The 13,921-nt window shown below is 45.8% G+C and overlaps 2 protein-coding genes across 3 annotated transcripts; both read right to left on the bottom strand.

Moving 5' to 3' along the window:
- Positions 1–2,188: 2,188 nt before the first annotated feature.
- LOC110988090 (uncharacterized) lies at positions 2,189–9,719 on the bottom strand. 2 transcript variants are annotated; one of them, XM_022251333.2, is made up of 3 exons: positions 7,809–9,719; positions 5,534–5,763; positions 2,189–4,219 (listed from the first exon to the last, which is right to left on the bottom strand). In XM_022251333.2, the coding sequence occupies exons 2-3, from the start codon at positions 5,720–5,722 to the stop codon at positions 2,852–2,854; spliced, it is 1,557 nt and encodes a 518-aa protein (XP_022107025.1). In that variant the 5' UTR covers positions 5,723–5,763; positions 7,809–9,719; the 3' UTR covers positions 2,189–2,851. The 2 variants fall into 2 exon arrangements, with proteins under 2 accessions (XP_022107025.1, XP_087002131.1); XM_087146005.1 differs by lacking the exon at positions 7,809–9,719 and having other exon boundaries at positions 5,534–6,234.
- Positions 9,720–9,808: 89 nt separating this feature from the next.
- On the bottom strand, positions 9,809–12,599 carry LOC110988104 (uncharacterized). The gene is made up of 3 exons (XM_022251355.2): positions 12,203–12,599; positions 11,616–11,782; positions 9,809–10,784 (listed from the first exon to the last, which is right to left on the bottom strand). Exons 1-3 carry the CDS (start codon positions 12,484–12,486, stop codon positions 10,204–10,206), a joined length of 1,032 nt encoding a protein of 343 aa, XP_022107047.2. The 5' UTR covers positions 12,487–12,599; the 3' UTR covers positions 9,809–10,203.
- Between the last annotated feature and the right edge of the window lie 1,322 nt (positions 12,600–13,921).

The following is a 13,921-nucleotide window of genomic DNA, read 5'->3' as shown; positions in this document are numbered from 1 at the left end:
GGGTATTTTATCTTTCAGCCTGTATGGAGTCGGTGCGTACATGTGCCCAACAAAAAAAAAAATTACTCCTATGTCATCTGTGACGGTGTTGCAGTGTATTGTGTCTATCACGAGTCAGACACTGATCACCTGACACTGACAGGGAACACGGCGGCGTGAGCAGTGACAAAGGAACGCCAATTTGTCACATTTCCTGTGAACAGCCATTATGACCTCCCTCGAGACCCAAATGACCCCTCGTTGATTTGTGTCGAGCTTGGGAGCACTTCGTAAATACTTGACAACAGCACGGAGGCAGGAAAAGGTCTCCATGACTACAGTGAATAATCTTCCTTGACCACCAAGAACATTGGGGAAGAAAAACGCCGCCTTCCTGCCTGACACAAGGCCTTTGGTCTGCGTTACGGTCTGGTCAAGGCCTTTGGCCTGCGTTAAGATTGGGGGAAGCGTAAAAAAAAATCAGTTACCTACTTGTGAAAGAGCAAGTTTGGGGAGGTTGACGCGCTGGGTTGTGTAAGTTTAAATCACAGCATACACTTGTGTCGCCATGGCTCATTTAAGGTACATGTATTCTACGGCGTCTGTCTTTGACAGTATTACATAAGTATATGAGCACCATGGATCCCTGTGTGTACAGGTGTGCAGGCGTGGCATACTGTAGTGGGGACCTATACCAGGCAAGACATGGGACAGAGGGGTACCCCCCCTTACCCATCCAATCTCCTATACACGCTCTAGACTATTACCGAACACATCCCCCAGAAGCCTGTAAAGATTTCCTAAGATTCCAATTAAACAATGACCAACACAACGGCGGGGGGGGTTCTCGCCGTCCCATATCTTGCTTCAAATGTTTGGACCTCTGCACAAAAGAAGTCCACATAATGTAGGGTGCGATGGCGTTGTGTGGATTTCCCCTCTCTGAAAAACAGTTTCAGAGGCATTTTGGGATCAAGGGTATCCGTGGCAAAATGAAGAGGAACAGTCCAGGAAGTCATCATCAAAAATCCAGTTAGCTCAAAGGAGTCATCCTAATTGGAGAAAAAAGGAGTATTTTTCCTCAAGTTTCATTAACCACAGGAGAACAAAGGAATGTCCACACTTTGTATGTAAAACAGGCATGGGTGTCTCAGTGTGACAGCGGTAGTATACAGAAATGAGTTACAATTTGCCGCGAGTTTGCAAACTCGACTCGACTCTGCTGCCCCAGTATTATTACTGTAGTGCCGATGATCAGGGGCAGGTGCACCCCAATGGGACATTTTTGTATCTTTATGTACATCGTATGAAAAAAAATCTGTCTTCACAGTAATTGCTCGTATTCTGTCAAATTTCCAATGGTTTGGAAATTATTCACATGCCTGTTACTGTCATCGAATGAAATATATTTTCTTTGAAGGAAGTCGGGTCGATTTTCCAATAAGATCTTCTTTCGAATCTTTTTGCTTGTTGTACTCCAAGTTGAAAAATAATGGAAAAAAAATCTCCTTTATCGGCTGATTGACACTGTTGACCAAACCTGTAGTCAAGTTAACATTTCTGTTAAAAAAGGTGCATTTTGGTCAAAAATATCACATCAAAAGGCCTTTTGACAGGCAGATGTTCCGACTTGGCGTACAATCCTGACCCACGTTCATAGTTACTGTCGATTCGGCATCATAAAAATTTTCATCAAGGTAAGGTCATTCTGTGCCGCTGAAAAAACAAAGGCAACTGGTTTGTTGACCGAAGACCAATCACAGTACATTGTTGTCAAAAGGCCCGGCGTGACGCAGTCACGGTAACGGCTTCGGAGTTGTCAAGGCGACGGCTTGGGCCCACCACCGTTGCCATGTGCCACCAGATTTCGCAGACGTCGACCTAGCTTCGAGTAACTGTAGCGCTGTCAACAACAGCCCACAGGCAGTCAACAAGGACGCCGTCGACGTTTTATCGATTTTAATTTCGATTAATAAGGGTTCCCCTCGACGTAGTCTTTGTCTCCGTCAGTTTCACCATGCTGGAACATTTCCTCTTCAGTTTCGTCTTTTTTTTTATTATGACGCTGCCGAAGTGTTGTGTTTGTGCGTCTATGGGCATGCATGACTCCTGAATAATATGCAACAGGCCCGTATGAAACTTGTGTTGTTTGTTCGACGGCTTGTTTCGGTCGTTGTCTGCCTATCATTAAAGGACTTCTCTGCACGTGTCAAGCTGCCATTCGTCGAGCAAGGCATCTTGCATCAACGTCGTTTAATGATGGAGATGTTTCCTCTTTTGCAATATCGTGTCCATGTTAATGTCTTATGAATCTACGGTAACAAAAACACATTTCTCTGTTGGGCAACGTAATGCAACAGCCGTTCCCATCTTATTTCCGACAGTTAGGTATGTGCATTTTATTTAAATGCCTGACTGCGATTGGCATAAACGTGTATTTTTAGAACCATATTATAACGTTCTTGATCGTCCATGCAGACTTTACTAACATCAGATTCTATAATGTGAGGCGTTCTTTGCATGCATTGCACGGAAATTGTCGCATATCTTTGGTTTTATTCTAGCTGCAGAAGAAATAATCACATGCCGTGTCTGATATAAGTTTCATTACTCTAACGCAACATTTTGTTCTTTATGACGATTGTTAAACGTTCCAGACCATTAATCACTGTCCAGCTCATCCAGTTAGTTGGATAGATGGATAATAGGCCTATTTACAACATTTGATCCATAAAAAGACTCGAACAACGACTACGACGGAACATGTTGCAGTGCGTCGTCTACAAAAGCTATATCCATTTGTGAAGCAAATTTGGTGGCAAGCATTTTAGCACAGTCGTTTATAGCACTGAGAAACTGAATGCTACATGTTTTATGTAGTTGATATAACTGGCCGTTTTCGGACAGCAGCTTCAGCAACTGCCGGTAGCAGAGGCCCTTTCTTCCCTTTGCTCTTTCGCTTGGGAGCCGGTTGAAGCCCGTCCCTAATGGCCGATATGTTGTCGTAGTCCTTGTCGTGCGGTGCGTTAGGGTAGATCGTCCGGCCGGACTTGGTCTTGTACGTCTTCAACTGCTCCTTGCTCCGCTTGGACCTGTTGCTCGGGGGAGGGGCCGCAGGCTGGAGCTCCGCGAGACCCGTTCTCGGGACGGCAACCCAGTTGGACTTCTTGGCCGGGGCCGGCGGCTGCGTGCCGTCCGCGTTTCGGTCGGCAGGTGGAGGAGGCGGTTGTCGCTGTGATGGCGGTCTGGAACGGGGACGTGATGTTGGCAGTGGCGTCTCAGATTTTATCTTTTCTTGCCCATCAGCCGCCGTGGCTTCTCGAGTTTCTCGTGCCTTCTTTTTTTCCTCTTCTTTTGCTTGAACCTCGGCTCTCTTCCGTGCTTCTTCCTCCTTTGCCCGCGCCTCTCTTTCTCGGGCTTGCGCTTCAGCTTTCTTCCGCGCCTCTTCTTTTGCCTGCTCCTCGGCTGCCTTCCGCGCCTTTTCTTTCGCCCGTGCTTCGGCCCTGGCTTTCGCTTGAGCCGTTGCTTGTGCATGAGCTTCTGCCTTTGCCTGTGCTGTAGAGGCAGCTTTCACCTCTGCCTCTGCCTTTGCCTTCGCCTGTGCTGCTGCCTTCGCCTGTCGAGCAACCTTCAGCGCTTCTTCGAAGGCGTTTGCAGTTTGTACAGTCTTTGCTGCCGCCCTTAGTTTCTCGGCGGATTCACCCGGTTCTGACTTTGCGTTCCGTGCTTCGGGTTCACCCTTGGCTTGATCGTAAGGCGATACGGGGACGTCCTGCGCGTTCCTACGGTACTCCTCAAAGCGATCGTGCCTCTCCTTCGTGAAGTCGGTCTCTCGGCACTCGGCCGGCAGGTACTTCCTCAGGAACAGGGGTATGTTGGAGTGGTCGGCGCGCCCCTCCTTCACCAGGATGTCGCAGATTTCGGCATTCTGCTGCTTGGCGGCCAACAGGAGTGCCGTGTCGCCCTCGGCGTTCTTCGCCTCCACGCCCGCCGTGCCGTGCCTGACGAGGGTCCGGGCCGCGTCGGCGTTGTCTATCTTGACGGCATGGAGCAGGGCGGTATCGCCCTCTTCGTCCTGGAGCTTAGGGTCGGCCCGGCGCTTCAGAACCATCTCCATGATCGGCACGGCCTCCGGGCCTGCTTTGCAGACTACCATCAGCGCCGTCCGGCCGTGGTTGTCACGGAGGTTTACGTCTGCTCCTTTCTTGAGGAGCAGAGACACAATGGCCTGCCTCTCTTCCTGCGTAAAATATTGTAAAAGCAAACCAAAAAAAGTTGTCAGTAATCCGCTCCGAGCGCAACAAAGAGGGCGTGCTTTTTTGTACTCGTCGTGTAAGCGCGCGTTTATGGGTGCAGACCACTAATTCCAGTGAGAATTTCTGGCCAGCTCATTAGCATTAAAAGTGCCCCCCTCCTCAGTATCTTTGGAAAAAGGAGATTGTTCGGCCCCCCAAATGGTGAGATTTTGTAAATCCTTGCTAGTATCAACTCCTTGGGTCTTTGAGCTTTCATATGAGAGCAGAATGGCTAAAAACTACGGTTGAAAAATGGTCCTGGAAAAATGGTTGAGGTCTGCCACTTGAAAAATGACTGCAATCAAACTTCGGAAAAATCACTTTTTGGGGGGTGATTTTGTTTTGTGGGAATTATTAGAAATGTAATTGGTTAACCCACAAAAAATTGAAAAGAGTTGAAAGATTAGTGACAGACAAGAATTTCAGTTGTGTTTCAGAAATCTCAGGGATGTTGGCGTGCATGTTATTGAGCCCTGAACAGAGCTGATTTTTACACTGTGTTCAATAGGGCTTGAATTAGTGGACTGTACCCTTATAGAGTACCAAAGTGTGACGTCACTGTGATCTAGAAAGTGTAACAAATGGAGTACGTGTGCGTGTTGGATAATTAACGCGCTGATTCTCGCTCTAATGCCTTTACACACACAATTGTACGCCTGACGTAGACACCTCGGTACTCTATAATGGAGATCAGATAATAAAAAATCAGTGCTCTGGAATATGTGATTGCCGAGCTTTCGGTAACTGAGTACCTTCTTTTATTCAGTTCTCTGCTAGCCCTGAAGAAAGTACTCAGTTACCAAAAGCTCAGCAGTCACATATTCCAGGGCACTGATTTAATCTTATATTCTTGTCAATATTCTGATCACGGTGCTACGCAGCCCTTCCATATTTCTCTAATGGAGATCAATGGCGCGTGTGACGCGGAGCACGCTGAGTACCGAAGTGAATACGTCACGCGCACAATTAGCGTGTAAAAGGCATTAGCGCGAGAACCAGCGCGTGAACCAACACGCGCGCGTACTCCATTCGTTTGCACTGCACTTTCTGGTTCACAGTGACGTCACACTTCGTTACTCTATAACGAATTTATTCCATGATGTATGGTCTTTGCGTACACGCAGAACGTGTGAAAGAACCCGCTTGGAAAAAATTACGACCACCTGTCTTTCTTTTGCCGTGCACTTCAACTCGGTTTCTTGCAGTGGACTTACTAACAGAACCGTGATTCGATACCCATCGAAGAAAACTTAACTGACCTGACCGCTCAGCAGGCAGGCGCGCATGAGTGGCGTCCGCTGGAATACGTCCTGCGCGTTGATGTCCACCCCTTCCCCTTCCACCAGCTGCCTGGCCGCCGTCACGTCCTCGCTGTTGATGGCGTTGAACAGGCTGCGCTCCTTGGCCGACAGGATCCGGATGACTTTGCTCTTCTTGTTCCCCGCCATGTTCGAGGATGTTGCTATCGGTGTGCGCGTCTTCCTGTTACCTGTGCTCGAGAGACACCACATACCGGTCGCTGCCTCTGAATATGGACGGTCACCGTGTGTAATTATAATTTAAGAGCCCCTCCAACAAGGCGAATTGCGGGACACAACGTATGAGCATGGTCCCCTATCAACCCCAAAGGGGCAGAATTTGACTCAAGTGTATTCCCTTCAGACATTTTCGCTTTACATTTTACAATCAAGAGAAGCCTTCGGAGGGTTTTCTTCTGAGGTCTAGCGGGCATTTGGGTTGAAGTTTTATGAAAATTGCCCATCCGGCTCTAACAAAACTGTCCATTTCCCCAAGACAGAAACTAAGGCCCAAAACGTCGACTGTGCTCAATACACGGACCGATTCTAAATGTCCTCTGTAAATAACCCCAACAGGCCCTTTTGGCACAAAGCAGCACAAAACGTCACACGTATATGCAGACATCTTTGAGGATGCCGGGTTTCAAAAAGATTGGTTATGGGACAGCAGAGAAAGCGGTGGTCGCACTCTACCCTTGCTGCCTACGCACGAGATCAAAACCCTGGCTGTCCTTTTAGAGCGCAAATCAACTTCAAAAATTAACCAAAAGTGGATGATTATACAAGAGCATTAAACACATGAAAAATGTAGGTCATAGAGTTACTTTAATCTGTCTTTGCGGAATTTTTGAGAATTATGTTTACATTCTTTCGTGGATGCCCTCCAGAGTCGTTGTTCGTTGTACTGAGTGCAAATAGCTTTCAATTATTGTAGCTTTGACTGCAGAGTGAACCAACTTTGAGTAGAATCTGCGAAATTTCTGCAGCAGTGGTTAATGTTAACCGTAGTGGTGCCAATCCACGACACATGTTCAGTATTGATTAACTCTAGCCAGCCGCTTATTATAAAATATCCCGTGGAGCTGCCTTATTGCAACCCACCCGTATTATAATTATGTACAATACCTCCCAGACTACAGGATTAAGGAGTAATTTTGTCGATTGATGTATACAGGCCTTTGCAACAGCACGGCAAAAATTCATAACTTGGTTTGTTTTCGTGAAAATCCAAAGCATGAGTTGTATTATATTTTTAAATTCCAATATTGAACAAGAAGGATATAATGCATCGGCCGTGGTATGACACATTTTGCCCGCGGATTGACCCTTCCAAAACTAGAATAAATAAATACAATGGACTACCATTTATGATTTTATGGTATTTCTCAGGCAGTGAAGAACGATTACACTCGTGCAAGCTCATCCACATATATTTAACACTTCCTCAATAGCAGATCTTTTATTGAAATTTTGCCGTATCTGATGGAGTGAAAATCTTCTTGTGTTCATGGAAAAACGTTGAAATTATATTTAAAAACGCTGGGCATCTCTTTGCCCAACGTTGGGTACCAGGTGCACATTATGTATTGCGTCATCGGAATATGGTGAAGATTGTTTGGGACGTGCTTCGAGTTTCACATGTATCGTGACATTTAGTATTCGAACAGTGCCAATGTAGAATTAAGCGAATGTTTCAGCTGCAGCTCAAATCCGGAGCAGGGCCTCCGAATGGACAGAGAGACGAAGTGAAGAGAAATTTCATAATTACTGAACTTGTTTCCTTCAAAACAAATAGCAACTTTCCTCCAATTATCCTCGCACTGACCACTACAACATTGCAGAGAAAACCTCTATCGATTTAAACACTGCTTGCATTCATTATCAAAAAATCTCCTTGTTAAAAGATTTATATTTAGTAATTTGGGGAGAGTGAGGCAAAACCCAAACCGATTATTATTTTTTACAAGCCAAGCCTCATTAGTCTGGTATCTTTTCCTTTTGAGTGGTGTTATTTTGTTTGACCTTGGTTTCAAATTACACGGAACAGTCCCTTAGGGGACCTTTGTGATTTAGTCCCAGCAGGTCACATTTATGATCCTGCTTGCTGGGGCGAATACACTACCAACATTTCCATTTAAAAAGCTATGCATCTTGATATCGCCGTGTGTACCTATCTCCGACCCCCTTGTATTTCAAAACTGGAGTACATGTCGGTTCTCTGTGGAATAACACTTACCTCGGTAAAATACGATCTCCGTGCCCCTTTTGAACTTCCTTAGAAACTATTGGTTGAATCAGTTATCAGGTTTCCAGCCTCAATCGGACCATTGCAATGTTGCATTTCACAACAGTCACACCAGCCGCAAAAGAGGCAACGTCTCATTTAATGCCGATCTATCATTAATCACTCCATCGAGAAAACTCATCACCACAATTCTCTGGGCGTCATTTACATATCAATCTGCCTAATATCGGTGCAATGATCGCCAGTATCTTTTTTCTGTCTTGTCACTGACTACTAGAGCCCCACAGAGGTAAAAACTGCTCTGCGGATGCGAACGTGCTAACGCCAGCCGAAGCTTCTGAAAGCGATCTGCACGAGGAAGGCGTAGGCTGTACAGCGAGCCCAAATTTCTGCTAACGGTGGCAAACGACCAAGTTCCTAGTTGTTAGTGTGACGTCTGTGATGTCCTCAGTGACACTAAAGGGCAGGCATCGGCGTTTTCAATTCCTGATAAGTGACGCGTTGACTGGGAAGGGTCCACTGTTAATCTTACGTAGTTATCGGTACCATGCGGCTGCAATTAAAGCGCTATGATCGCATCCCAGCACTAGACGGGAATCCTGACTCACTGCATCCAAGTGTAATTATTAAAGTGCCATTGGCCGTCAATCGAGTGTGTTTCTTGAGGCCTAGAGCCCACTGCCTAACAGTTGCCAGAAAAAAACTAACTTGAGAAGAAAAGATGCTGACCTTAAGCACTATTCCACGACAGTGCTTGGTGTTGTTGTGCTAAAGGTTGCACGCACATAGAGCTCGTGTCCAGGGTTGCAGACAATTTTTGTCTGCATGATAGTAATAGGGGCCTCATCGGGTCACCGCGCGCCAAATTCCAAAAGCAGCCCATAGGCCTACCTGCCTGTTTCGGAAGCAACCCTGAGAGATACAAGGAGAAATTGATGTCGCGGTTTCTCCATTCCAGGTTATTAAATTGTCAATAATGCAAGGTTGCGTCAAGGCTGACTTTCCCACCTCCTTTAATAGGGCGCTGGAAAAGGTAGCTTATTACAGACTTTTTTTTTCGAGCACTCAGTACGGGTTTGCACTTCCGTGTGCGTCTGTAACAGGTGTGCACTAAATGTATGATGCATTTGTCAGGGAGGCAAGCCACCCACAATGCTGTGCACATCCGTAGAAGTTACGTACTTCCTTCACAAAAGTCTGTGATGGGTATCTGCTCTTCCAAGCCCTGTACGCATTGATGCTCTTCAAGCGATTTTGGGGGGATCAGTTTTGGGGAAAGGCAGACTACAGTTTCCAGATAGGTTTGAGTTTCCCTGATCACGCACTTCTCCCCTCAATTCGCAATGGTAAGGAGCCCTGGCTCTTTAGCCTTGAATGTGTTTCCAGGTGATGGGGAAAAAATTCCGAGTCAATTTTTGCCGGTATTGATTTCTGAACCAGAATGCCCGACTAGCAAACGGTTCCCAGCCAGTTTCCGTATTCTTTTTCTGAAGTTACAGTTCACGCCTATTGAGCAATGAATGCGTGTGAGAACATACGCCTGTGCGATCAGGCTTATTGATCAACTAATTACAAGTGACCCAGCAGAAAACATGCTAAAAATGACACCAGTCCTCGACACATTTTTTTTTACACAGCCTGGCATCATCATTCTGTCATAAATTAAAGACTACAAGGGGGCGCAATCTAGCCTGGCCGATATCTGTTATAACAGTGGCTGCGCAAAAAGTGTGCTCACGACCGCATGTTCAAAGCTATACGTCGCGCGCCGATCTTGTCTCTAAGGGAAACCGTAGCCAGGCGACGACAGGGAACGAGGTCGATTTTCTTCTTGAAGTAACAACTCTCCAGAGTGCTGTGTTTGAAGTGGGGTGGGATTACAATAAGTCGTGGTACCTGTCGTGCATTACAGGGCATGAGTCTATTGTAGAGACTTAATAGTTACACAGGCTTTCACTCAACACAAGTGGGGACGAGCGTGAGTAGTCAGCTTAGAAGAATCATTTTGTTATGAAGGATTTAATTTTTAACTTTACTGGGCCACTAAGCCATGCGTTCTGCTTGCTTGCGTACCATATGCTATCTTGTGTTTAATGGGGGCTACAAGAAAAGAAATATATCGATCCCTGAGGATAAACTAAGCAACTTAGCAAAACTCTACCATTTTCCCGATGTTTAATAAAATAAAGAAATTCGGTCCTCACACACTGATCAAGACAAATCCCCTTGAAAAGGTGACAGAATCGCGGCTATTACGCATGTGCAGTATCTGGTTAGCAGCATGCTTTTGAAGTTTCCAAATTTTGTGTGGTTTAATATTTCGGTCACACACTTTCTCCACGGGCACAGGATTTCAATTATTGCCTTTCGTGCTTTCAAATTTCTTTCATATTGATGTTTCTTGGATCCCCATTACGTCCAAATTCCACGTCAGAACGTTCCTTGTGGGCACATGCTCCGGCTCATCATTGGTCGGTAGATCATCTTCCTGGCGCTCATTGGCCAGTTGTGCGTTCAGGCCTTCCTCTATGATTGGCTGCAAGTTGCTCGCTGCTGCCTCTTGGTCGTCGGGCGGTCGCGGCGGCGGATCGCCAACGGGTCGACTGCTCGCCAGTCTGATTTCGCCCAACCGGGACCTTTTGACCGCGGGCTTTGGCGGGACAGGCGGGCCGGTCCTCGGGGTGTCGGCGGCGTCCTTGCCCCCGCGGTCCTTGGTCTTCGGTTGGTGGAACGACCCCGTCGCGATCATGGTCTCGGATTTCAGTAGCAGCTGGAACAGCGCCTCCTGTTTCTTTTTCAGGTCAGCCTGGAATTTGCGGACCTCGCTCTCGGTCTTGCAAGCGCGCAGTCGCCTCATAAGGCGGGGCTCCTCCTCCTTGATCTTGCTGGCGGACGCTGGTTGGTGGAGAGCCTTGGAGATGGCCTCGTTCAAGTTGTGCACTTTTTTGCCTTTAAAGTTTTCATCTCCTGCTGAAGCAAAAAGTATACTTTTAAAAAATCCTTGTCATAATTTTGAAGTGTGTTGGGTGTCGGTGTCAAGAAAATTTATATAAACAAAATTTGAGGAAAAGCCGTCACGGAAGTGCAACCCAAATACAGTGTTTTTATAGCTTAACCTGCTAAACTCTTGTCAGTTATACTTCAGCACCAAAAAAGGTAGTTCTGTGATTTCAAATGTATATCCCCAATGGGATAGGTCTGTCACCAATAGATGTCAGCCGTGAAGACTTTGGAGGAGTGCCAAGATGATATATTGCCGTATCATGCAAGGAATTATCCAGAAGTAATTCGGTTGTGGTCGAGTATTGGCCTCGTTGGATAGCACGTCTGTCACCACACGACATTATTCTTAACTTAGCTCCTGTATCAACCATTAATCATCTGTGCCTGACTGGGTCACAACAGGGTCTATAAGAAGGTATAGATAAAACACGGAAGATGTCTGGAAGACTTTTTTTTTAATTCAAAGGACTTTTCGAGATAAATGTTAAGTATATTATGTCCGTAATGGGCTTGTATCGAGTGATTTTGCTGAATGTACTTATTCTTGTGGTAATAAAGCTCATGAGTGTAGATTAATAATGGAGACCAATGCAAGGAGGATTTTCGTATGGTCATGCACAGTTCATCAACTGTCCCACAGTGCAGTTCAAGACTGAATAAGGGGAAACCAAGAGAGAAAGTTATTTTCACAAAGCAGTTGGAATACTTCGCAATCCACGGATAATTCCGAGGAGAGACTGTGCGTTACTCTCCCGGTAGAGGGGGCAACTCCCTTTCACGATTAGTCACCATCACCTGACAGTTCTCTCCACACTTCCACCGCGGCGGCAATCATCTCCTTCCTCTCCCGGTCTAGCGCCCGCCTCTCCTTCAGCACGGCCATGAATTGTCGGTTCATCAGCTGGTTCTCGCGGGCCATGTGCAGCTTTTCCACTTCGATGTGGAGCAACTCCTTGTGCATCCTGTCAAAATTCGGGGAATGACTCGATGCTGACGAACAAAAGCGGTACCCTGTGTCCCAGACCCCAACCGCAAACCAAATTATATGATACGGGCTTGTGGTCGATTGGCCTAATCCTATATTTTTAAATCTCGGTTTCTAGACTCGGGAGCAGCCTGGAGGTGAGGTCGCTGCAGCAGTAGAAGGCAAATGTCCAGTTTCAGAAATGGCCCCCCTCGTAAATCGAATGTACACTCTAAAATCAGCTGTCGACTTCTTCTCTTTCTGACCCAAACTCCAGATTCATCAAGTTCATGGACCCCAATAATCACATTCATGTTCCATAACATGAAGTACAAAGTAGCCTAGGTAATATTATGACATGAGTAAAGTTCAGCAATAAACCAGTGTCTTAAAAACGGGTATCAAACTATACACCGACCTTTCCATGTCAAATTCTCTATGGAGCATTTTCCTCTGGCTTTCGATCTCCTCCTGGAGCTGTTGGGCGGTAGGGGGCGCTGTATCCTCGTTGCTGCTCGCCTCTTCCAAAGGGTCAGCTTGCTGTTCGCTACCACTGCAATTTGTTGGGGCCAGCACGGCCTTGCCGCCCTCCCCTGCGCTAACAGCTTTGATTTCGCCGGGTGCGGCCTTCGCGTCACGGTTTGCCGACCTATTCCGGTGACGGAGAAAAAGGCGGGAAATTTGGCCTACCGTGTTCGACATGGTGAAGGTTATTTAGTCTGGCAATTTAAGGGAGCAAAAGAACAGGAAAACAGCAGCATTAGTCATGTCGTAAGTGTGACACCGGAAAAGCAAAAATTGCCTATGTATGGCTTGCTTGTTATCGAATTTCGATCACGCGCATCGCGCAGCGCAATATTCTGACTACGCTTGCGTCTACCGTAAATTTTGGCGCCTATGGACAAGGTCGAGTCTCCCCGAGCTTGCCCGAACACGATCACTACAGGAAAGTTTTAAAGTTACTGACATGTAAAAACAATAACAGAAAATGCACTTGTCTGTACGCCTTATGCCTATATCCAATGATGAAACCGGAAATAATGGAATTTTTATTTTAGGGTCTCAATTTTTAAAAAAAAAAAAATAAATTAAAATTTTCAAGTGCCGGTTTCCAATATTTTGTGAGTTTGATAAACCTTTTCATTTTTTCAGCTGTTTATCATTTATAGGTCAAGGTAGCTTAGAAACATGCCTCTTAGTTATGTTTATGTTAATATGAAAAATGTGGAGAGTAGGCCTGTTAGATTATGGAGCTCAAGAACACAGGATTAACCTCGGGTACATTAAAAATCCATCATTCTCTGGACGACGCCAGCGCAGCTGGAGGCCCCCTAATTGTTGGTTACAAGCGAGTACAATGTATATCGCCGCGCTCCCCATCAAAGACCCATCCTTGGCGAGTCGATGATTGGTTTCCGCTCATTAAAATCCCCGCTGAAGCAGACGGCAAGCCGCTTGCGTAAGAAAAACACCCCCTCTTCTGACAAAGCTTAAAGCTGTGCCTAATTGCAGGAACGGAGGATTGCTCCCGTGGGGATGGTGCAGCCAAGTACAGTTCCTGGAAAAAAAAAACCCACCACCAATTAGAAATGCACATTTCTGGGAAATGTTTGTCGGTTGTCACTTCATAATTTATTTCTATACTCCTGATGACGTTTTTGTATCGCGACAGTTACATTTCCTGGCACGTCAATTGCTAGTCAAATCCCTCCTCTCTCTAATTGAAATGAACTTTGACAATGGAACACAATACTTACATTACTTTATTTGGTACGTGTGGCTTGACAGTGATGCTTACTTATTTTCCATGTTTTATTTGACGTAATTGCAATTCCTGGTAATCTAAATGCAGACAACGTAAGTACTGTTTAATTTTCCCTTCTGTCTAATTTCCAAAAATTTAAATTCTGCTTTTAAATCGCAATACAAGAAAAAAGAATCATTATGTTTGTAACACGTTATGCATGGTATTTGGCACACATCACCTTCCAAACTAAATACAGAATTGCAAAGAACTAGACACGATTCCCAAGCAGCGTGTAGAATAAAATGTAGACAAATTAATGTCCAATCTTCTAAAAGGTCTAGTTCCATTATATTAACGAAATACATTTCTTCCGGCTGATTGCAGTTACCT

Source organism: Acanthaster planci, linkage group LG14 (assembly GCF_054643075.1).
Source record: "Acanthaster planci isolate LZ-2023a linkage group LG14, COTS_SCS, whole genome shotgun sequence".
NCBI classification, from domain to species: domain Eukaryota; kingdom Metazoa; phylum Echinodermata; class Asteroidea; order Valvatida; family Acanthasteridae; genus Acanthaster; species Acanthaster planci.
Note: the sequence above shows the minus strand (reverse complement) of the source record. Positions and strands in the feature narration are given on the sequence as shown.

Coding starts and splice junctions, on each gene's coding strand:
- LOC110988090 (XM_087146005.1), bottom strand. CDS start 5,785: ATGTGGTGTCTCTCGAGCACAGGTAACAGGAAGACGCGCACACCGATA. Junction 4,220..5,533: donor CCTGCCTGCTGAGCGGTCAG/GTCAGTTAAGTT, acceptor TATTTTACGCAG/GAAGAGAGGCAGGCCATTGT.
- LOC110988104 (XM_022251355.2), bottom strand. CDS start 12,486: ATGTCGAACACGGTAGGCCAAATTTCCCGCCTTTTTCTCCGTCACCGG. Junction 11,783..12,202: donor AGAGAATTTGACATGGAAAG/GTCGGTGTATAG, acceptor GAATTTTGACAG/GATGCACAAGGAGTTGCTCC. Junction 10,785..11,615: donor AGTGTGGAGAGAACTGTCAG/GTGATGGTGACT, acceptor TTGCTTCAGCAG/GAGATGAAAACTTTAAAGGC.